We start from the raw sequence: 24833 nt of genomic DNA, 5'->3' as shown, positions 1-24833 counted from the left end.
CAAAGGGTGACCTGCGATATCCACTGGATCAATAAGGGGTGAGGGGGAGGCTATTTCACAGGTTATTTGTTCCTGTATTGTGTTTGTGAGATGTCATGTTGTGTGCAGTATCATGGTGTTGTGCTATAATTATGACCTCTTTCTAACATTGGTGGTCTTGTTTTCTACCCTCATGATCTTATTTTAGAAGCAGGCTCCAGGATTTATGGAGCAATTTGATGAAAGCTATTGTATAAAATGAAAAACCCACACAATGTGAGAATCACGGCAATGGCGGTTTATAATTAGATGTACTTATCAAATTTCTATTCTTGTTTTGAAGGGCTGGTGCACACGTAATCCCAATTCCTGGGGCAATTCCAAAACGATGAGGTGCAGTTTTGTACTTTCTTCAGCTGCCAGTAACCTCCTACTCTCTTGTCTAAGCTGTTCTTATACATCTGTATGAATTGTGTTGTCAGACTAGCTGTTAAAATGAGATGAGTCTGTGCTGAAGAGCTGTAACAACACACACATTTTCAGATTTTATATGAATTTCGGGTTTGAGGTCCCCATTTTTTATTCTTTATGTTCAAATGTATTCAAACTACAAAGCAGAAAGTATCCAAATGTTGTTTAAAAAGAGAGAAAGTTAATGTGATTTGCACAATCATAATATATTATGTTACCTAATCTGGCAACATATATCCCCCATTGAAAGCCAGACTTAGTGAATGAATGAATGAATGAATGAATGAATGAATGAATGAATGAATGAATGAATGAATGAATGAATGAAAACTTTATTTAACAGATTGCAGAATGGGTACAATACAGTACGGCTCAATACATACAATTGTTAAGGGGATGCAGACCTGAGAAAGACGTTTGTCTTACTCTTGTTTCCATCAGGGTCCCCCATTTTCAATTCATATAGACATTTATGACATACACAACATGCATGACATTTATGGCATAGGGACATATAGGTATTTAGTACTGATACATTTGTGACATAAGCGGTATTCAAATATACAGTACTGTTACCCCTAGATCCTGACAGAGTATATACATATGATGGGGAGGGGACTGTACATTAGGAGGGGTGGGTGGGTGGGAGGGAAATATACATACGGCGGGGAGGGAATATATACATGCGGTGGGGAGGAGACGTCTATTAGGAGGTGGTGGGGGTTTTGGGCATTTACGGTGGCCAGTTTCGAATTGCAGCCTCCCGTAGGTGCTCTTTAAGAGCGGTTTTGAATGTGGGCAGGGATTCACATTCCTTTACAGCTTTGGGTAGGGCGTTCCACATTGTTGTGGCATAATTGCGAAACGTGTTTAGTCCCTAGTTTGTGTCACTATGGTATACAACTCAATTAAAAACATATTTTGTGGGGAAAAACAGGAGATTAATGGAAGAAATTACCAAATCGTTAACTCATTCCCCGCCATCGACAAGTATACTCGTTATTGGGCGCCAATCATTGAACGCCAACAACGAGTATACTCCTTATTTGATCGTTATTTATTTTATTCAATATTTCTATTCATTACAGGCGCACGGACTCAGGGTTAACATGGGGAATCCTCATGAATGTAAAAGTGCAATACCGGCCGCATCACGCTAGATGGCGGTATCGAGCACCCTTTCTACTCTTGTATCTTTCTCCGTGGGACGGCCCCAGGTCTCTGGTTTCATTTTTCCTTGTTGGGCGAGGCGAACGGTTGTCCCGGTTCCATCGAAGCGCGTCAAATATCTCCGATCCATATGTTGTGGTGAATTATGCCGTCGATGAAATGGACATTGGATATACCAGATGGCAATCAAACAATTGGAATATTCTTTTTGGACTACTCCCGGCCACAGGTAAGGGCGATTTGACGTAAATTTGAGCTTGATCCTGCAATGCTTTCATACCGATCGGGCTGATAACCGTTTTTAGTGTTCAATACGAATGCCTAATACTGACAATCAAATAATCAGAAACGACCCCCCCCCCCCCTTTCATGCATTCATGAGGGAACATAATAGCTATGATCTAGATTTGATTTCGGGGTAATAGCGTATACAGGCAAGACATGGCAACGTGTATAGTGGAATCGACGTATAGGGCTTTAACTCAGGATTTCATGAATTACCCTAGACCGCTCTAAAACGGTATAAAACGGGAACGTATGGATGGAAAAATTCTTTATTTTTTGCATCTTGAATGGAAGATAGGTGATGTCAAATGGGCCATAGTATTGTATCCATAGCTATAATATAGCCAGGGTTAGAAATTAACATCTTTTTCCCAGGGCTATTTTTGCCCCCCCTTAATTGATTTTCGGGGGCTTTTTTGTATTTTGGGGGCACTGAATCAACCAGCAGAAAAAGAAAGACATCATCCTGACAGGAGACTTCAACGCAAAAATAGGACAAGACAACACAGGAAAAGAGAAAATAATGGGCAAACATGGTCTAGGGGAAATGAACAACAATGGTGAACAATTCACAGACTTCTGCGCATTCCATAACCTGGTCATAGGAGGCAGCGTCTTTCCGCACAAAAGAGTTCATAAAGCCACATGGATTTCACCGGACCACAAAACAGAGAACCAGATTGACCATATATGCATCAGACAGAAATTCAGGAGATCCCTCCAAGACGTCAGAGTGAAAAGAGGAGCTGATGCAGCTACAGATCACCACCTCCTGATAGGAACTCTCCGGTTAAAACTCAAGAAATTCACCAACACTGCAAAAAAAGTCAGTACAAGGTACAATGTCAGCCTCCTCCAAGATCAGAACACCAGAGAGAAATTTAAAATCAGCCTCTCAAACCGGTTCCACCCGCTGAGCCAACTGGAAGAACATCAATCCATCGATGAACGTTGGCAGAACATGAAGAGGGCATGGACGAAGACATGTGAGGACACATGTGGGAGGAAGACAAGGCACCACAAGGAGTGGATGACAGGAGAAACACTACAGAAAATTCAGACTCGCAAACAAGCCAAAGACACTCAACAATAGTCGCACAAGAGCTGCAAAAGTAAAAGCACAAAAAGACTACACCACGGCAGACAAGCGGGTAAAAAGGAGCATCAAGAACGACAAAAAACAATTCATCAACAACCTGGCAACTCAAGCAGAAGAAGCAGCAGCTCAACACAACATGAAGGAACTCTACGACATCACAAGGAAACTGGCTAATAAACGCAAAACTCCGGACAGACCAATATTAGACAAAGAAGGAAAAACACTCACAAAGCAAGAGGCTCAGCTGAAGAGATGGGCAGAACATTTCAGAGACATACTGAACAGACCCAAACCGACAGCGCTAGCCAACATCCATCCACCAGTACACTCCCTACCGGTCAATACCAACAAGCCCAATAAACAAGAAATAAAAAAGGCCATTCATAAAGAATTCCGAGAAGAACAAGCAGGTTTCCGACAGGACAGATCATGTACAGATCACATTGCCACCCTCTGCATTATCATAGAACAGACCCTGGAATGGAACACATCTCTCCACCTCACATTCATCGACTTCCACAAAGCATTCGACAGTCTAGACAGAGACACCATATGGAAATTCATGGCACATTACGGTATCCCAACGAAGTTCATAACCATCATCCAACAGCTGTACCTACAATCATCCTGCAGAGTAATACACAACGGCCAGCTCACAGACAGCTTTACAGTAGAGACAGGAGTCAGACAGGGCTGCCTACTGTCCCCTTTCCTCTTTCTTCTGGCAGTCGACTGGATCATGAAACAAACCACAGCCGAACTAAATCTGGGCATTCAGTGGACAATGTGGTCTCAATTAGAGGATTTGGACTTTGCCGACGACATAGTCCTCCTCTCACACACACAAACACAAATGCAGACCAAACTCACAAAACTTGCCACAATTGCAGCTACCACAGGACTACACATCAATAAAGCAAAAACAAAGGAGATGAAGATGAACCACAATTTAGAAGAGGCCGTACAACTGGACGGAGAAGCACTGGACGAGGTGGACACCTTCACATACCTGGGAAGCATCGTGGGGAAGGACGGAGGCAGCGACAAAGACATCAAAGCAAGAATAGGGAAGGCAAGAACAGCATTTTTAATACTGAAGCAAACATGGAATTCAAACCACATCTCCACAAAGGCCAAACTCTGCATCTTCAACACCAATGTCAAATCAGTTCTATTATACGGAGCAGAAACATGGAGAACCACAAAAGCAACCTCAAACAAACTGCAAACCTTCATAAACAGATGTTTACGACACATCCTGGGAATCTACTGGCCAAACACCATCACAAACGAACAGCTCTGGCAAACCACTCAACAAGAACCACTTGAAACCCTAATCAAACGCAGGAAATGGGGCTGGATTGGACACACCCTGAGAAAACCATCCTCCAACACAACCAGGCAGGCCTTAACCTGGAACCCACAGGGGAAGAGAAAGCCAGGAAGACCCAGAAACAGCTGGAGAAGGTCTATCGAGGCGGATCTCAAGGAAGAAAGAACATCATGGAAAAAAGCAGAGAAAATCACCCAACACCGAACCAGCTGGAGAGATTTCATGAATGACCTATGCTCCCCAAAGAGCAAAAGGGTTTAAGTCAAGAATTTTTATGATGAAAATTAACATAAAAATTATAAAACATTTACCATATGCCATTTTGTGGCTGCGGCTGTCTTGGTGGCGCAAAGCGATGTATTCTTTTTACAGTCTTCATCCCTATGTTTGATAACGTAATGTTAATGTCTCCATAATATAGGGCTCTACACTAACCTTTTTCCCAAGGAGCTCCTAAATAAAATTCAAATAAATAAAATCTAAATAAAAATGTAGGAGCACACAAATACATTTAGGAGCACAGTGAAAATTGTTCAGTAACAGAGTTTATTAACAAACTATTTATTACATGCACAGTGTGCACTGTGCATAGGGCCAAACATCTGTGCAAATAGCACATACCACCAAAATCACACATTGGCCCATGCCTACTAGAGACGCAAAGGATATCGGTTGTCAAGCTGCTTTGTATGCTCAAGTGTTGTCACAATACCAACATTTTGACTTTGATACAGATAGGAAAGGTAATGGAATATATTATTAGATGCCAGAACATGGAACATTCTTTATACAATTATTTAATTCATTATAATTGAAATGCTATTGAATAATATTTCATTAATTAGGGATGCCCCGATCACGTTTTTTGCCACCGATACCGATCACCGATCGTCTATGAGCCATATCGGCCGATACACTGCCGATACCGATCGTTTTTAGTTTTGTTATACTGTAAAAATTGGGATTTGGGTATAAAAAAGACGATGTGCCATTTGAAATCGAATTGAGCTGAATTCAATGAATTTGAACCATTTTCATATCCATTACGAGTCGAAATTCTCCGCTCTCTCTAAAGCAGCGTCCCTGTCTGCAATGCATGTCGACTGGAGCGTGTCTGTCTGTGTGTGACTCAGCCTCTGCTTTGGTCCAATCACATTCCCCACCGACAGTCTGCGAATCAGAAGCAGAGTAGGGCGGGTCTTCGCAGCATGCTTGGTTGTCTCTCAGCGACCTGCACTGCTCTCACCTGGGGCAGTGTAGCGCATAATGTTTATATATATATATCTGTTAGGGGTGTAATGGTACGCGGATATGTACTGTACCGCCTCAATGTGGTCCTCCGGTACAGTACGCGCTGTGCACCGAGCGATTGCAACGGTATGGAAACTTTTTTTGCTGAACTTAAATCCCCCCGGCCCCACGTAATTTATCAACAACACTGCGGTCTGCTGTGAGCATTATAAAACAAACATGTGTTTAACCGACCGTGAATTAAAGTGTCAATGCTGTTTGTCATTTTAACAGCAGATACTTTCTTAAATGCCACATCGTCCCGACAGAGCGGTGTTGACGGGGAGCTCTGATGGGTTCGCTTGGTGGCAGGGTTCGAAATTAACGGGGACTTGGGGCATAATGCCCTTGAAAATGGACAAAATGCCCTCGAAAATCAGTTAAGGGGGGCACTTAATGCCCCCGACAGTTTACTAATTATATATATATATTTATCCGGTAATAGAGCGTCTTCTGTGTATCGTACGGTTCAGATGACGCGCAAATAAAAAATTTCATTTGGCGGAGCCGGTGTCCTGCACTGGCTGCAGGCAGCAGCAGCAGCACTGCAGCCAGGTGCTAGTCAGTTTGTGTAAAAATGGCACGCACAATATAAATCAATCTTCATTACGACTTTAAAAACATAGCCATTAACATTACATAGGCATACACACATCTTGCCATAGCGTTAGGAGTTTGTAAACACAACGCACGTTTTAACTATGGTAGCCCGACGCAGCCCGCAAGCTAATACTGTAGTCAATGAAATGTCACCGTAGCTACTAGCTACTGTAGCAGAGGAGGAAATGGGAGTCTGAGAGGCGGGGTGTTTAAAGACAATGATAGGCGTTTATTCAACATCCAAGAAGGCTAACATACAACTGTGTTTTACTAACTCCAACCGGGACTATTGCCGCTTTTCCACTGCATGTTGATGTTATGAAATATGAACTCCTAACGTTACCGGAGCTGATAATAACATTGCCAGCTGGTGGTCCGTGACGCTAAAATGTCCGTGGGGACCCGGCGCCAACCCATAGATAGTTCCAACTCACCGAATTACGTAATCCACCACAGTTGCACTCAATATTTAAATAATGTTAGTTTAAATAAATGTAGACAGAAACATAATAATTTCAAGCAGAAAACGAATCTTTCCATTAAGAACTGACAATCAGGGAATTTAAACATGGTTGACATTGTTTTTGTGTGTTTATATTAAAGAAAGGAAAGTCTAGTGCTGGCTGAGCATATTGTTTGTTTGCACTAAGTTAATACTTTGACAAATGTAGCCTATATTTTTCAGTCAGTTCGGTCTTTGTGTGCCAAACATTATTTAAGGCTGTAAACACTGTAAACCGTTTATTTTATTTTTAATAAATGAGAAGCATGTTTAGATTTGAGTGTTACATTTTTTTTTTATAAAAATTAACATATATCGAACTGAAAACCGTGACCCCAAAATCGTGATACGAACCAAACCGTCCATTTTGTGAACCGTCCCACCCCTACCGTTTATCATAAAAATTCAGTGCCCCCGAAATACAAAAAAAAGCCCCCGAAAATCAATTAAGGGAGGCAAAAAAAGCCCTTGAAAAAAAATGTTAATTTCTAACCCTGCTTGGTGGTGTTATTAGCATTGAACAGCTAACCGAAAGCTAGCGTTAACTAACGTTAAAGGTTTAGCCATAACGTTACCTTGGCTAAAGTTGGGGCTATTCATAATCCAGCAATAATGGCTGCAGACCTGCAAGCAAAGTACAGCAAGTTGGCAAAGGAGTATTCCAACGTAAATCACATTTTCACCAGTAACGTTAGTCTTTCCATCTCCCGGTAGCTCATGCTAGCTAACCTAGCTCACGTTAGCGTCGTCACTGAACCACCTCGCGTACACAATTACCGGTAATGACATGTTGCGGACAGGCACCGCCATATTGGTGACAATGTTTAGCTTTTAGTGCCAAATTATAAGAGTCTGAGGCGGAGTCTCAAAAGAGAATGTTGAATATTTAATTTATTGTGCAAAAATCACAACATATCCTCTGCTACTTCAACGGAGCCTTCTGGAAGCAAGTGCAGCAACGAATAATGTCCGTGTGGATCATTGGAGTAGGGTATATCTGCAGTGCTGCAGCCCCATACTACTCATTGATTAATGATACTAATACAAATCTATACAATCACCTGTTGTTGAATAAATACCATTACTTTCTAGTTATTACTAAAAAAAACAGTATATATAAAACAGTAGCTGTATAAAAAAAAAATTATAATATATAAATTTTTTTTAATTTTAATTTTTTTAATGTATGCACTGGTATTTTTTAGGGCATTTTGCCCCTTAATTTCGAACCCTAGTTATAGCTCTACAAACAAGGTGACTCAGTCCTATATTTTATCGTTTGGCAATGCGACCACAGGGCCCCGACTAATCCCCGGCGCTGAATGAGTTAAGGGTTGAAAAACAAAATTTCAACTGGAGAAACCCAGGAAAAACAGCGGTGTAATATAATGGTATAATGTGTCTTTGGATTCAGTGACGAATGATAAAGGTGTCATTTTTGTGCAATGGAAGGACAATCTGATAATCTGGTGAAGGAAAAAGTCACAGCGTCCATTTCAGTGCAGGAATAACGCTGACCTCAGCATCAACATATCAATATAACTGTCGGACAATGTTGGTATTTTCTTTATCAGACATTCATGATCAATACCAATGCCAGGAAGACCACTCCTACTAGTGATGCTAGAAAGAGAGCGAGAGAGGGACAGAGAAAGAGGGACAGAGAGAGAGAGAGAGAGAGAGAGAGAGAGAGAGAGAGAGAGAGAGAGAGAGAGAGAGAGAGAGAGAGAGAGAGAGAGAGAGAGAGAGAGAGAGAGAGAGAGAGAGAGAGAGAGAGAGAGAGAGAGAGAGACAGAGAGAGAGAGAGAGACAGAGAGAGAGAGAGAGAGAGAGAGAGAGAGACAGGGACACACACACACAGACGGAGAGAGAGACAGACGGAGAGAGGTGTTGGATTGCATGCCTGGTCCTCATGGGACCTGCTGCATGCTGTCACTCGCACCTCTCTCTCTGTTGTCAGGGTAACTAACAGCAGGTGGGGGGGGGGTCTGATCTATCTATGGACAGAGAGAAAACCACAGCCTTTGACAGAGAGTAGTTCTGAAAGTTGGGTCCTTGAGAGGGGGGTCCCCAGCAATGAGGAATGGTTTAATTTCACAAATATGTTATTCACTAGATGTGATGGGGCGACAGGGAGGTAGAGCAGTCGTCTGGCAATCCGGAGGTTTGAATGAAAACTTTATTTAACAGATTGCAGAATGGGTACAATACAGTACGGCTCAATACACACAATTGTTAAGGGGATGCAAACCAGAGAAAGACGTTTGTCTTGTTTACATCAGGGTCCCCCCATTTTCAATTCATAGTGACATTTATGACATACACAACATACATGACATTTATGGCATAGGGACATACATGACATACAGGTATATAGTACTGTTACATTTGTGACATATACAATATGCAAATATACAGTACTGTTACCCATAGATCCTAACAGAGATTATATACATATGATGAGGAGGAGACTGTAGTGTGTACATTAGGAGGGGGTGGGTGGGAGAAAAAATATACATACGGTGGGGAGGAGACTATCTATTTGGGGGGGGGGGTTGGACCTTTACGGTGGCCAGTTTCAAATTGCAGCCTCCCGTAGGTGCTCTTTAAGAGCGGTTGAATGTGGGTAGGGAGGGATTCACATCTTTTTACGGCTGTGGGTAGGGCGTTCCACATTGTTGTGGCATAATTGCGAAATGTGTTTAGTCCCTTGTTTGTGCCGAATCAGGTTTGCACATGATTTGTGGAACTCCCTCTGGTGTTGTGGGCGTGGTATTCACTGACCTTTGGGAAGTATTTCGACATGTACATGAGTACCTGTGTGGTGTAGTGTATCTTGTAGACTAGGCCCATTGCAAGTTGCTGTACTCTTGTCGTCTACTCTAAGCCATCCAAGGTCGTCAAAGTGGGCAGGGGTGAGGTGGGTTCTAGGAGTAAGGTCAAGTAGTAGTCTGACCAGTTTGTTTTGTGATGTTTGTAATCTTGTTTTTAGCGCCTTTGCGGTGCTTTGGTACCATGAGGTCCAAGCATAGTCGTAGTACCCTTGAATGAGTGCTCCTGCCAGAGTCTTCCTGGACTGAAATGTCACCAACATGTTCCATCACTAGCCTCCATGATAGTATTTCATGGCTATGCTTTCTGCCTTACTGCACAGTTAACCCAGCTGCCTCTACTGAGTGATATGACACTGTAAATATAAGCTACTTAACCAAGTGGCCTAGAATAATGACCCCTCCCCCCCTATGGCGATCATGAGGTCAGCGAGACAGTGTAATGGGAGGCTGTAGAGGTCTATCACACAGAGCCACATTTACATTTATTCATTTAGCAGACGCTTTTATCCAAAGCGACTTGTTCTATACGACAAGTCATCAGGAAGGGCACAACTCTATCAGCCGAGTAACAATGTTCATCAAATTGTTGAGTGCTACAGTGTAGGTTAGTTTATTAGGACAAGTACATGACAGTAAGGTTGGTTAGGGTTAGATTTTTTTTATTTATTTTTTTACAGAGATTGATTATCCCTGGTGTTTATGGCCAGAGGGAAGCCAGGGTCAGTAGCAGGGTGGATCATTGATGCTCTCCGGGTGTAATATGTAACACTATGCTATGGTAGTGACAAATAAAGTGAACGTTGACCGAGATTGACAAAAAATCACCAGCGGGCGCCGGTAATGGTATGTCATATAATTTCATTTGTATTACTCGGATGCATTCTATAGTAGCTAAACATGAAGTTTGGGCACATATTACAGCTGTGATATGTAGCTAGCCTAGTTCACTGACTCATGCCCTGTTTTTCTATGTGTTTGCCTGTGTGCCCTCCCATAAAACGGAGTGTGATTGTTGTCTATATGTATCTTGTGTATCTACCCTCTGTACAGCACTTTGGTTGACACGCGTCATGTGAAATGTGCTATATAAATAAATCTGATTGATTGTGTAGTATTACATATTACAGCTGTGCTATGTAGCTAGCCTAGTGTAGTATTACATATTACAGCTGTGCTATGTAGATAGCCTAGTGTAGCATTACATATTACAGCTGTGATATGTAGCTAGCCTAGCGTAGTATTACATATTAAATATGAGATGTAGCTATCCTAGTGTAGTATTACATATTACAGATATGTGATGTAGCTAGCCTAGTGTAGTATTACATATTACAGATATGTGATGTAGCTAGCCTAGTATAGTATTACATATTACAGATATGAGATGTAGCTAGCCTAGCGTAGCGTAGCATCACATGTTACAGCCAGGAACCAGCAAGGTGAATAAGGACACTAAAGAGACGGAAAAACAGGCCTGGAATGGTAAATAGCTAAACGGCTAGCTGTGCTCCTTGGTTTCAATGAGGAATGCCAATAACCCTAAGCCATTGAATGAGGAATGCCAATTGAAAGAATAGAAAGAAAATGTACTACAAATGTAGTAACTTTGTCTCTACATTGTGATCAGGGTCTAGTGAACAGTAAGACCAAAACTCAAAATATCCCTTTAATACTATCTACTATCCACTTCCAATTACTATATAATAATAATAGAATATATATGGTTTTCAGAAACGACTCATTCTTGATAAATAAACAAATTACAAAATAAACAATAAACAGTAAATAAGATCATCCAGGCCAAGGCCTAAAAGAAAAAATGGTTTGTTTCCGGTTGCCGACCGACCCTGCCGATTTAGGTGCGACCCAATTTATTTTATGAGTTAATTATTTTTTTTAACCCTTTTCTCGCCAATGACGTGTTACGACGTCATTCTCCGCCATGCTATTTCGTAGATCAACTGTGCGCTACGTTTTTCACATTCGCGCTACGCTCAAGGAGCAGAAGATTGGACAGTGTGCAATGTGACGCAGACTTTGATAACGTCGGAGCTTAACAATACTCAGTTTTTTTCTAATTTAGTACCGGTTCCCGTTTAGAACCGGGTTTCGGGGGGCATCCCTAGATACCAGTATCGGAAATGCCTCTGATACAGCCTAAAATGCTGGTATCGGTATCGGCGAGTACGCTTCAATTCTATGCTCCGATACTATATGACGTAATTTATCAACAACACGTGCGGTATCCTCCTGCTGAGAGTGAGCATTATAAAACAAAGTGTTTTTAATCGACCGTGAATTAAAGTGTCAATGCTGTTTGTCATTTTAACAGCAGATACTTTCTTAAATGCCATCGTCCCGACAGAGTGGTGTGACGGGGAGCTCTGATGTGTTCGCTTGCTGGTGTTATTTAGCATTAGCTGAAGAGCTAGTTTTAGCTTAACGTTACCTTGGCTAAAATTGGGACTATTCATAATCCAGCAATAATGGCTGCAGACCTGCAAGCAAAGTACAGCAAGTTGGCAAAGGAGTATTCCAAGGTAAATCACTTTTTCACCAGTAACGTTACATTCTGTCCATCTAGCTCACGTTAACGTGGCTAACCTAAGTGTTGTCACTAGGGGTGTAACGATGCATCGATTCTAATGTGACGATTCAACTGCATCGATTTGAATAGGTTAGAATCTATTATAATTAGGGATGTCCGATATTATCGGCCTACCGATATTGGCATAAAAATGTGATATCGGAAAATATCGGTATCGGTTTTCCCAAAAAAAAAAGATTTATTTTATTTTATTTATTTAACCTTTATTTACCCAGGCAAGCAAGTAAGAACACATTTTTTTTTATTGTCAAAGTATACATAATGTGTTAATTACACGACGAGATAATGTTAATTACCTGAAATTATTCCGTTTTTTGGGGGGGGAAACTCTGCATATATCAGTATCGGTTGATATCGGTATCGGAAATTAAGAGTTGGACAATATCGGTATATCGGTAAAAAAGCCAATATCGAGCATCCCTAATTATAATCTAAATTAATCGGGAAAAAAAATATAAAAAATAATGTTTTTTTTGTGTGTATAGTTTTTATTGACCTATAGTCCATTCATGCTGAGTGAATCAGTTCCCCCAGCCACATTTGTGTATTCAAATTTTTTTGGGGAATTAAAATGTATCGAAAATTTATCAAATCGAATCGTGGTCAAATGAAGAGATTTCATGATGCATTGAATCGTTGCCTGAATAATCGTAATCGAAATTAATCGTTGTAAGGTCGCATCGTTACACCCCTAGTCGTCACTGATCGACCTCTCGCATACATGCACACAATTAATGACATAATGCGGACAGCCATACCGGTGACAATGTTTAGCTTTTAGTGCCAAAGGATAAAAGTCTGAGGCGCAGTCTCAAAAGAGAATGTTAAATATTTATTGTGCATTAAAAATCACAACATACACATTACTACTCGGTATCGGATACCGGTATTTTATATTATGTATATACTGAACACTTTGTCTACGTACTTGACTATTTTATACTGCTATACTTATTTTATATTTATCTATTTTTGTCTAGCACAGTCCCTGGAGCGTAACAGAAAGAAGCATTTTGTATAAAAGTATTCTGTACTTCTGTATGACAACTAATAAAGAAACTTGAGAATCTTACTACTAGCCAGAGCCTCTGCTACTAGCTAACTGAACCGGAGCAGACTGGATAGGAAGTGCAACAACGTATAACGTCCGTGCGGAACCAATGTCCCAACAACCAGGGTTTCCCATGAATGACCTAGACTGTGGCGTCTAATTAGTCCCGCCACAGTTGTATAATGAACCAAAAAAAAAGGTAATACAAAAAAATATTTTTTTTTCTTTTTTTTACTATTTTTTTTTTTATATAAAGTTAGCCAATAGGGATGTATCAATAGTATTGGCAGTGGTAGTAGTCGTAATAGTAATCCACTATATTTTTTTATTTTCTAAAAAATAAACCAGTTCAACACAGGTAACCACTTTTGCTTCATTTCTTTGATGGCTCAAATGTATGCTCCCAGTGGTTCCCAAACCTCTCCTCGAGGCACCCCAGCCGTTCCATGTATTTGTTAAATTCCACCACTAGCACACCTGATTCAACTTAACTAGCCCTTTATTAGTTGAATCAGGTGTGCTAGTGGTGGAATTTAACAAATACATTGAACGGCTGGGGTGCTTCGAGGAGAGGATTGGGAAGCTCTAGTCGATTTTGTGTTTTGAGCACAAAGTTAATCATAGATCTAGCATCTTTATTTAGCTCTCAAAGTGCACCAGATTGATGCATTTAACTTTAAAATGTACAAAAAAAATAAGTTACGGGGGGGGGGGCATGCACCTGGACCCCCCCTAGAGCAGGGAGGGGCAACTGGCGGCCCTCACCGACGTTCCATGCGGCCCCAGGCCAATATAAAAAAAAAAAAAAAAAAAAAAAGATTATAATATTTTTTTATTTTTTAATTTTTTAATTTTTTAATTTTTTTGTATTGTATTCGACTAAGAAGAGTTGGCAGTCAACTATGACTCCTTTCGATCGATTAGTCGACTATTTGACTAATAGGGGTCAGCCCTAGTGTGCACATATTCAACGCTGTTGAAAGTGCCGTGCAGCAATATGGGGGTTTTGATAAACTGTCGGCTGTTGTTACCGATGGATTCGCCGGGCTTCTAAGGCAGAGTGGCGTTGAGTGTCCAATGCTGCACTGCATTATACATCAGGTAAGTTCGCTAACATAATTTCCATCTATTGTGCGTCACTATAATGACCAATGCGAGTCGAGTGTAGTCAAATTATATGCGAGAGTCGTTAAATCGTTTTTATTTTTTTTTTATCTGATATAGGAGGCTCTCTGTGCCAAGAAGCTTGAATACAGCCATGTTATGGATTTGGTTACCAAGGTTACCAATCTAATTCGTGGAGGAAACAGGTCACTAAACCATAGAAAGTTTGTCTCCTTTTTGGAAGAGATGGACACTGATTATGGCGACTTGCAGCTACACACAGAAATCCGATGGCTGAGCCGTCGGAAAGTACAGGAGCGACATTGAAACACTGCAAATGCAATTCAATGATCGGTTTGAAGATTTCAACGGCATGCAGTCACGGATAGCGCTGTTTGCCGGCCCCCTCACCGCTACGGTGTCAGAGCAGCCCCCACCGTTGCAGCTTGAACTGTGCGAGCTACAGTCAGATCCTTTTTTTCAAGCAAAGAGAAATGAGAGGGGAATTTCGTTTTGGAAACTGCTACCTGAGCCCCGCTTCCCACTCCTCAGGGACTTTGCCCTCTCTATGGCCAGTATGTTTGGGAGCACATACATACGTGAGAGCAATTTCTCAAACATGAAGCACATCAAGTCAAAGGAGAGAAACAGGCTGTCGGATGAAACATTATTTCATCTGATACAGATTGCATGCACAAACATTGAAGTTGACATTCCTGCTATTGTGCGCCAAATGGAGAGACCACAGGTGTCTCATTAAAGACAGGGGGGGGAGGAGATGATGAAGAGGTGTAGATGGGGGGAAGGAGATGATGAAGAGGTGTAGAGAGGGGGGGGAGAGATGATGAAGAGGTGTAGAGAGGGGGGGGGGATGATGGAGAGGTGTAGAGAGGGGACCATTATTATTATTATTATTATTATTATAACCATTATTGACCCACTGTGGGGCGAGGGTGAATGTCATGCCAGTTTGATTAAGGGTCAATGGGAGGCATGTAGTATTGCACTTTACTTTACTTGCACTTTACTTGTTTACTTTTGTAGTGTTCAGATAACACTAATAACACAAACACAAAGCAGCATTCCTGCTGCATTTCACTACAACAGTAAATCAAAAGTGCAATAATAAATGATTTTGTTAAATGTATAAACTTGTATCCTGCTACTAAACAAAACATTCCTGAGTGCTTCATATCCATAACATGCATTTCAGTGTTATAATGTTTTGTTTAGTAGCAGGATAAAAGTTTATACATTTAACAAAATCATTTATTATTGCACTTTTGATTTACTGTTGTTGTAACTGAGGGGTACAATTCCCTGACTGTATTACTAGATATGATACTTACTACCACTACCTTTGTACTTAATATTCGGCCACCCAGTACACGGCATAAATATATTATGATGAACACTGTCACGTAGATGAAACGGATCCAACACAAATGTACGAATTAGAAATAGGTCTTTATTTCTACACAGCGATGGTGTGTAGAGCAAGCACTTAATCAAATCAATCACATTTATGAATGGGAATTAGTATGCACTTTTATGGCAAGAGTATTCGTCGGTATATCAATAGAGAATGTCCAATCTCTGAAGGCGCAGGTGGTACATATACGACCTGGAATAGTTTAAGGAATAACAGCAATGATACTTTAATGATTATATACTGGATACACTAGGGGGGGTTAATCCGGTCGCTTGTAAGCCGACAGGAGTAGGAAGGGGGGGGGGGGTAGAATCCGGCTGCCTCATCCGGCCAAGGGTATCCCAGGTGAACCCACTGTAGTGCCGTTCAATGCGCCGGCGATCCTTGGACCACAGATGAAAGCAGGTGGACTCTTTGTGGGCCGGCGTCCTCCGGTCCACGGAGGAGAGACGTGAAGCGACCTCGTCTTGCAGAGCGTCTCCTCACCTTGCGTCCTCTCCAGGGGGGGGGGTTCCAACACACGGCAGTGTCGGGGGTCTTTATCCAGGGAATAATCAACGTATACAAAGCATAATCCGTGCCTGGGAAGGCGGGCTGTCGTCGGTAGAATAATCCGGTATACAGGTCCACTCGCTCGTCGGCTCTGGGGCTCCTCGGGTGCAGCTTCACGTGGGGTCAACCACCCTGGATAAGCAGCCAGTTCTCTGCCCGAAACGATGGGGTACTGACTACGGTAGTATTCTCACCGTACGAAGCACTATATATTAACAGACTATTATTAGCTTAATAGACTACGTCCAACTCGACGATATAGTGCCAAATATGACTATTCAAATATTAATATACACGATGTCTCAATACCGATGGTAGGCGAACTTGGCCTTACTCCCACACGTGGCGTCGCGGGGAGGCTTTACGTCTGTGACTCTATTGGAGGGTAAGAAACTGGACTGAAAAGGAAGTCCTACTTTAGTAGCGCAGTATATATACGCACTATGAACAAATAGTCCCATTAGTGGTGCGGTAGCCAGATTCCTACGCGGAACTAGGACTTGTTCGTACATGTTGAGCGGTACGTTTGAACTGGGTCTGGGGGGTATGGCAGCCTGGCACCAAGGTCTCGACCAATAGTAGAATGGAGACTATTATGGGATGTTCAGTAGGCTAGAATGGATATTCAATGCATATTGTACAAGGAATATACAAGGGATATCAAGGAATATTAGAGAATATACAAATACAATTAAATATACATATATAAATAAATATATATATTCGGTTTAATCTGGCCCTTCACAACAGTTGTAGTGAAATGCAGCAGGAATGCTGCTTTGTGTTTGTTGAGCAGTGGGCTTTAAGTTCATACATTTATTTTATTAGAAGATATACAAAGATAATTGATCATTTTTGTATATATTTGGGGTTACAGCAATACTTTTAAATTCAGCTGTTTATAAATTCATAAAGTTGAAATTGCATTACTAAATGCATTTGAAATGGAATAAAAACAAAGTTACAACAAATTATAATTGTTTATATACCTTATTTATCACATCTGTGACTATTATGGGCTATTTGAGTGATGGGGTACTACTGGCGGGACTGCCGATAAACAATGCGGCCCCCCAGATTGATTGTGGACATTTTGTGGCCCTCACCATATACAAAGTTGCCCACCCCTGCCCTAGAGGGTCGGAGGTTCACCCACCATAGTCTCTGAAAATCCTGTGGAAAACACTGCAACAACCGTTCCGTGGGTGAACTCATTGGGCATAGTTGTCAATTAATGATACTAATACTAATCTATACAATCACCTGTTGTTGAATAAATACCATTACTTTCTAGTTATTACTAAAAAACAGTATATATAAAACAGTATCTGTAAGAAATATATATATATAATTTATATAATATAATTTTTAATTTTTTTTTATGTATGTATGCACTTGTATTGGATCAGTATCGGTATCGGCCGATACCCAAAGCTGTATCGGAATCGGATCGGGAAGGAAAAAATGGTATGGGAACATCTCTAGTTTGAACGGTATTACTAACAGTCAGAGAATTTTACCGTGGTTATCATTAAAACCGGTAACCCGGGGCGACAGTGGCTCAGGAGGTAAAGCGCTCGACTGGTGATCGGAAGGTTCCCGGTGCAATTCCCGCTCCTCCTTAACCCCTAATTGCTCCCGATGAGCAGGTTGGCACCTTGCATGGTTGCCTCCACCGTTGGTGCGTGAATGTGAGGAACAAAATTGTAAAGCGCTTTGGATAAAAGCGCTATATAAATGCACCATTTAACAATTTCTTCCATTAACACCACTTATCATCACACTACCTGGTTATCAAGAGTGACATCAGGGGTGACATCAGGAAGACACAAACAAGCAAGAAATATCATAGCGGAAACCAGGAATGAATTGGAGTTGATAACGCCCATCAGTGGTTTGTGTCCAGTCCTACACCACAGCTATGATTAAGGCCATGTCCTCACGTATATGGATCTCCTCTACTCCCTGTACACACATGACTGCGTAGCACAGCGGAACAACAACACCATCATCAAATTTGCTGATGACACAGTAGTGGTGGGCCTGATCTCTGCCAACGACGAAAGGGCCTACCTGGAAGAGGTAGAGAACCTGTCACAGTGGTGCCAGGAGAACTGCCTCTCCCTGAACGTCAGCAAAACAAAAGAGATGATTGTGGACTTCAGGAGGTCGGGGGTCAAGGACTACAGCCCCCTCAGCATCGACGGGGCACCGGTTGAGAGAGTGAACAGTTTCAAGTACCTCGGAGCCCACATATCCGAGGACTTGACATGGACCACACACATTGACAGTGTTGTGAAGAAGGCACGACAACGCCTCTACTTCCTCAGGCGCCTAAGGAAGTTCCAAGTCAGTCAGAAGATCCTTAGGAACTTCTACTCATGTACAATAGAGAGCATCCTGACCGGCAACATCACCTCCTGGTTTGGGAATAGCACTGCACAAGACCGTAGCAGACTACAAAGAGTGACACGTTCAGCCGAACGCACAATTGAAGGGGGGCTTCCCACCCTCCAGAACATTTACAACAAGCGGTGCAAGGGGAAGGCTAAGAGAATTATTAAGGACTCGAGCCACCCGAACAACTGCCTCTTTGAACTGCTGCCGTCAGGCAAGCGATACCGAAGTCTTAAGGCGAGCACAGAAAGACTCAGAAGGAGCTTCTATCCCCAGGCCATCAGGCTGCTAAACGAACAACGAACAATAATCGCTAAACGAACAATAATCACTATGCAACAACCATCAAATGCACACAGCACACACACGCACACACTCACTCAAACAAACAACACACTGCAGCACCCACTCTCCACACTTTAGATCACACAAACACACTTACACTTTATATTTATTGATAAAGGATTTGCACTACAACTCGTACACCTACTGTGAATTGTACCTAAACTGCACCTCGTCCATTTATGCCTTGCACTATATAGTATTGTATATTAGTACACTGCACAGTATTGTATATTGTATGGTAACTACGTCTACGAACATTGTACATATGTCTAAACTGAACACTGTGACCTCTTTTTTTACTTCTAATCTTTACTATGTTTTTATTTCATACTTATCTTGTCATGCACAGTCTCTGGAGCGCAACAGTAAGAAGCATTTTGTACAAAAGTATTCTGTACCTCTGTATGACAACTATTAAAGAAACTTGAAACTTTTGCCAAACGCACATTTTATTCCACGATTGGGCCTCTCATCCACACGTAAAGGGTGTTTTCAGAGACATAAACGGAGACTTTCTTAAACGCATTTTAAAGTGAAGATTTTCCAAAATATCCGTTCAGTGGATCCGTGCAGCCACTGTAAACGCATAGTGTAGATAAACGATGACGCCACAGCTCACTACGCATGCTCAGACTGTTGTTCCATCGATGGCAATACAATAGGCGCCCGTAGCCTTGAAGCGCACAGAGGCAATAAGATAGACAGCGCCTTGTGCTGAAATAGCATGCAGTTTCTTCCCCCTCGAATGTATATATTTTCTCTTATTGATCTCTGCCTCTTAAAGCAGTACTGTATATTTGTATATCTTGTATATCATTCATGAATGTCTAGATGTAACAGCTACTGTATACTCCAGTGCCGACAGATTCGGCCATCAGACGCTGCTTGCGTGTAATAGGGATGTATCTGTTATTTAGTTATACTGGACATTTTCGTTTACATAAGTAGATTTTTCGTTTCTGTTTATTTATTAAGTTAATATAAACCGTGTTTCAAACGTTTTTGAGGTTGTTAAACACACGCTTTTGATTTATTTAAGTGGCGAGTGGCGTTTTTTTCGTCCGCTTATTTCTCAAGAGATATCATACAATGTCATGTTGAGACCTTGAGATCACAATATCGCGATTCCGAAACAAAATAAGGCAAGGCATTATCACAAACTGTAGCAAAGATATTTAATGTTTTGCTAAACATGTCTAGTGTTGTGCCCTGCTTCAGTTAAAAGCCAAATTGCATTCTAAATTCAGTTAATAGACTCGCGACAGAAGAGGTCTGCACCTGATGCGCTCTGATGTTGCGGATAGTTGAGGATGTTGGCATCACGCGTGAGTGGTCCCAGAATGACCTAATAATAACTTAACATTATTAGTTGAATAGTTACTGTACAGGAATTACAGGAATCCGTTGAATACATTGACATTGTATCTCTCCGGCCCAGTGCGCATTGGTTGTTTCCTCTGGACTGCATCTAATCCACCGCTATATCTATCTATTTATTATCTACTGTATGTATGTCAATATAGCCAATGGAAATGCTAGGAATGGTGAAGTGGGCTGGGTGAACCAATGGACAATTCCTATCATTTCTCTGTCGTCCTGACCGCTCGTACCACCATGGTATTTGGGATATCGCTTATCGCCACCTGCTGGCCCGCATGCTTGTTGGAGCAATTCATATGCGTTTATGTGTTTGTGTCTGGATGGATTTTTTTTTTTAACACTGTGGTGTGGACGGGGATTTTATTTTAAACAGAGCCTGGGAATATCCGTTTGGCAACAGATCCATATACGTGAGGACATGGCCTAACAGTCAGTCACTAACCGCTGGTGAACAGGTGTTCGCATTTCCCCAAAAAGGACAGCTGATCAATTAATCAAAGCTAATGGATTGCTTTCCTTGCTGTCCTTGGTGTTACATCACAAAGGGCAATTATTCTGAACAGTTTGTTCCATTGCTTTCCTTGCTGTCCTTGGTGTTATGTTGTGCTGTGTCGTGCTGTGCTGTATTTATGTATTTATTGTGTCATATTGTGCCGTATTATGTATCCATTGCTAGGAAGGGGGGGGGTAAATGTATCTATGTTCCAGTTGTATGTACTGTAGAGCTTCAATACACTCTGTACCGATCACAAATACCACCAACCTGGTTGTGTGGCAATAAAGGAATCTTGTATCTTGTACATCACAAAGGGCAATTATTCTGAACCAGCTTGTTCCATTGCTTTCCTTGCTGTCCTTGCATCACAAAATGGTTAAGTATTGTGAATGGCTTGTTTAGGCTTGTTCATCTGAAGACGTCAAACCCTGGCAAAACAGCAATGAGCAATAATATAAATAATAATACTAGGGGTGCACCGATGTATCGGTCGGGTATCGGTATCGGCCGATAAGTGCCTTGTTGACTGCAATCGGCCTATCGGCCGATAAGCTCAAATGTGCCGATGGCAGTAGCCGATAAATTCAGTCGCGTCCTGCCAACGCCGCCGCCCCCAGTCCCACACACACACACACACAAGCTACTGCATCAAAGTTACTACTAAATATTCAACATTCTCTTTTGAGACTCCGCTTCAGACTCTTATCATTTGGCACTAAAAGCTAAACATTGTCACCGATATGGCTGTCCGCAACATGTCATTAATTGTGTACGCGAGGTGGTCGCTCAGTGACGACGCTAACATGAGCTAGGTTAGCTAGCATGAGCTACCGGCAGATAGAAGACTAACGTTACTGGTGAAAATGCGATTTATGTTGGAATACTCCTTTGCCAACTTGCTGTACTTTGCTTGCAGGTCTGCAGCCATTATTGCTGGATTATGAATAGCCCCAACTTTAGCCAACGTAACGTTATGGCTAAACCTTTAACGTTAGTTAACGCTAGCTTTCGGTTAGCTGTTCAATGCTATCAATAACACAACCAAGCGAACCCATCACAGCTCCCCGTCAACACCCCTCTCTCGGGAAGATGGCATTTAAGAAAGTATCTGCTGTTAACACTTTGGGTGCCGGGACCCGTCTTTAGACGTCTTTGCTGGCCATGCTAAAGTTGCCGGGGGACGCTGTACGGCGTCTTTATATCAATATTTCAAAAATCTGCGATCGGATTCATAATGTCCCTCCGCTGGCCTGAGATCCACCAGCAGGACCCACTGAACTCTCTGGCGGTTCAGGAGCGCCATCTGGTGGCCGATCGCGCAACCGCTTAACAGGAAGCGCAGTAGAGGTTGTGCTAGATGTCCGTATTGCTTCCGGCCACTCGGGATAGGTTCCGGCACTCTAGCTCGTCACACTACATAGCGATCGATTGCCAATAACTCGATAAACAACATGATTTGGACGTATATACCATTATACAAGCTGGAGATGGACCGGGTAATAATATATCCCATAATGATAAAATTTCTACTCGACGATGATCGCCCAACGGCGCGCGGAGACTGGGGTGAGTTTCAGCGTGTAACGTTACCGTCTTCGATAATAACTGATATTATCAACATTTGACCCACATTAGATGATTGGTATAACGCTGCCCACGGAATTATAAACGCCCCCTCGCCCATCCGGTCAACATCAGATGATGTGTAGTAACTTCTAGAAGTACGTCTAGTTGGAATTTTTTATATCGCGCTGATTGCCATCAAACTGTATTTCATCATCAATATAATGCATTTGGGGCTATATATCACGTTCTGGAGAAAGCTGCAGAAAGAGATGAAAACATACTTATACATTAGACCATACTTTACTATGAATATGTGAATGAAAAAGTTTAACGTTGCTACACAATGAACAATACATATAGGACTTTGAATGGGCCCTAATAATGGCAATGTAGCAATAGAATTTAAAAAGTTATAGCCCTGCAAAGAAGGGGACTTTCTCCATAGACAAATAGCGCTGGCAATCTATGGTATATCATTAATTTAACCTTAGGCAACCAAAGTGTTAAAATGACACAAACAGTCGTTTTGTGGCATTAACGTTATATAGTTAGTGTTACACGTTCAATAACATAAGCATATTATTTACCCGAAGATAGCAAGCAAGCAAGCAAGGCATTACTCCGTTCATAGCACAGTTCCATTCCGTTGCTCATTCCGTACCCAACTACCCATTCTGCAATCTGTTAATAAAGTTTTCAACCAGACAAATGTATAGAAAGGCTTTGTTTTATTATAACATTTGTTGCAGTAAAATCATTGTCTCGTTTGGTCATCCTGTGGAGCGATGGTCGGCGGGCAGCTAACGTATTAGCTACGTTAAGTTTGTTGTGCTCTCGCAAGCAGATCAATGGCGGCATGCCCGAAAGTAGAAAATGAATAAACACTTGCTGATTGGTGGTAAGAACAGCAGGAGGTGGGTGCTAGCGGTGTGGCGTAATTGGCCGAATCGACTGTCAATCAAGATGGTTCTATTGCATTGGTTGAAAGCTCTGGTTGAGAGAATATATAATATATGCAGGCCGCCAGACGATACTGGGAGAGGGATAGTGATACATGGCATGGTGGAATTAATACCATAAACATATTTCTTGATGTTTCCCTTTTTTAAGTAAGTAACGAGGCCTACAAATACAAACATACACATACAAATATACAGTAGTTTCATTAAAATATATATATATATTAAAAAAAAATATTAAAAAATAAAAATATTAAAAAAAAATTACAAATACTTATTTTTTGCCACAAGTATCGGTATTGGTATCGGCCGATTGTGTTAGTTGAACAATCGGTATCGGTATCGGTGGCCAATTTTCATATTGGTGCATCCCTAAATAATACATTCGATTTATACAGCGCTTTTTACAGTGCTCAAAGTACCTACAGTATTTAATTTTCCCCAAGCACCTAACATCTCAAGACTCTAAATGGTTTTTAGTTTTTTTTATGACATCACACACACACTCGCACGTAATTTGGGAAGTGCCCAGTATAACCACAGTGTGCTATTGTTGGCCACTGAGCAGCTCCGCTGGAACAGTTGGTTAAGTGCCTTGCTCGATGGTACCTTACTGGTAGTTGAGAGAGATTGAGTGTAACTTCCTAGCCAGCCCAGGGATTTGAACCAGCAAGATTTTGGTCACAAACCCACTCAAAATATCATATCAAAGTGAAGCTTGAGGTTTTACAACCCTGCTGTGTACCATGACTGTGTTGCTCTTTAAAAGCACACCTACTCCCTCATGAAATGGTTTAAACAAATGGAATGGAACAAGATGGAAACAAGACATTTACCCAGAGACCGGTGTGTAGCTGTGGGTGTGTGCTAGCGGATGAGTGTGACAGTCCCAACAGAACCCACCTTCTGTAGAGGAAGGACTAGGAAGGCCCCGCCCCCGCTGGCCTCGATGATGATGGCGACAAACTTAGGGTTGACGGCGCAGAAGGAGCTGTCCCATGTGACCCGGGAAACTCTGATGTCATCGTAACACTGGTCATTCTTCACTGCCTGGCCGAAGACGTGACGGAACTTACTCTGTCGAACCACTCGCCTGAACATATCTGCAGAGAGACACAGTGAGATGGTTGGTTTTAGGAATCTTAAAGAGCTGTTTACCACTGTGGCTCTAGTTAGCATGTAGCATCTGGTTAGTATGTAGCATGTAAGTTAGTATGTAGCATCTGATTAGTATGTAGCATCTGGTTAGTATGTAGTATCTAGTTAGTATGTAGTATATATTTAGCATATCGCATCTAGTTAGCATGTAGCATCTGGTTAGCATGTAGTATCTGGTTAGCATGTAGCATCTGGTTAGCATGTAGCATCTGGTTAGCATGT

General features: G+C 41.7%; 1 protein-coding gene across 2 annotated transcripts in view; it reads right to left on the bottom strand.

The window, feature by feature from the left end:
- The window catches only part of coro1cb (coronin, actin binding protein, 1Cb), a 127119-nt gene that overhangs the window by 78681 nt on the left and 23605 nt on the right, over positions 1-24833 (bottom strand). For both annotated transcript variants that reach the window (XM_084324245.1, XM_084324246.1), the window contains exon 2: positions 24357-24556. In XM_084324245.1, the coding sequence (XP_084180371.1) occupies positions 24357-24554 (198 nt within the window). In that variant the 5' untranslated portion in view covers positions 24555-24556. The remainder of the gene's footprint in view (positions 1-24356; positions 24557-24833) is intronic.

This window comes from Notolepis coatsorum (genome assembly GCF_963971535.1).
Source record: "Notolepis coatsorum genome assembly, chromosome: 11".
NCBI lineage: Eukaryota > Metazoa > Chordata > Actinopteri > Aulopiformes > Paralepididae > Notolepis > Notolepis coatsorum.
Note: the sequence above shows the minus strand (reverse complement) of the source record. Positions and strands in the feature narration are given on the sequence as shown.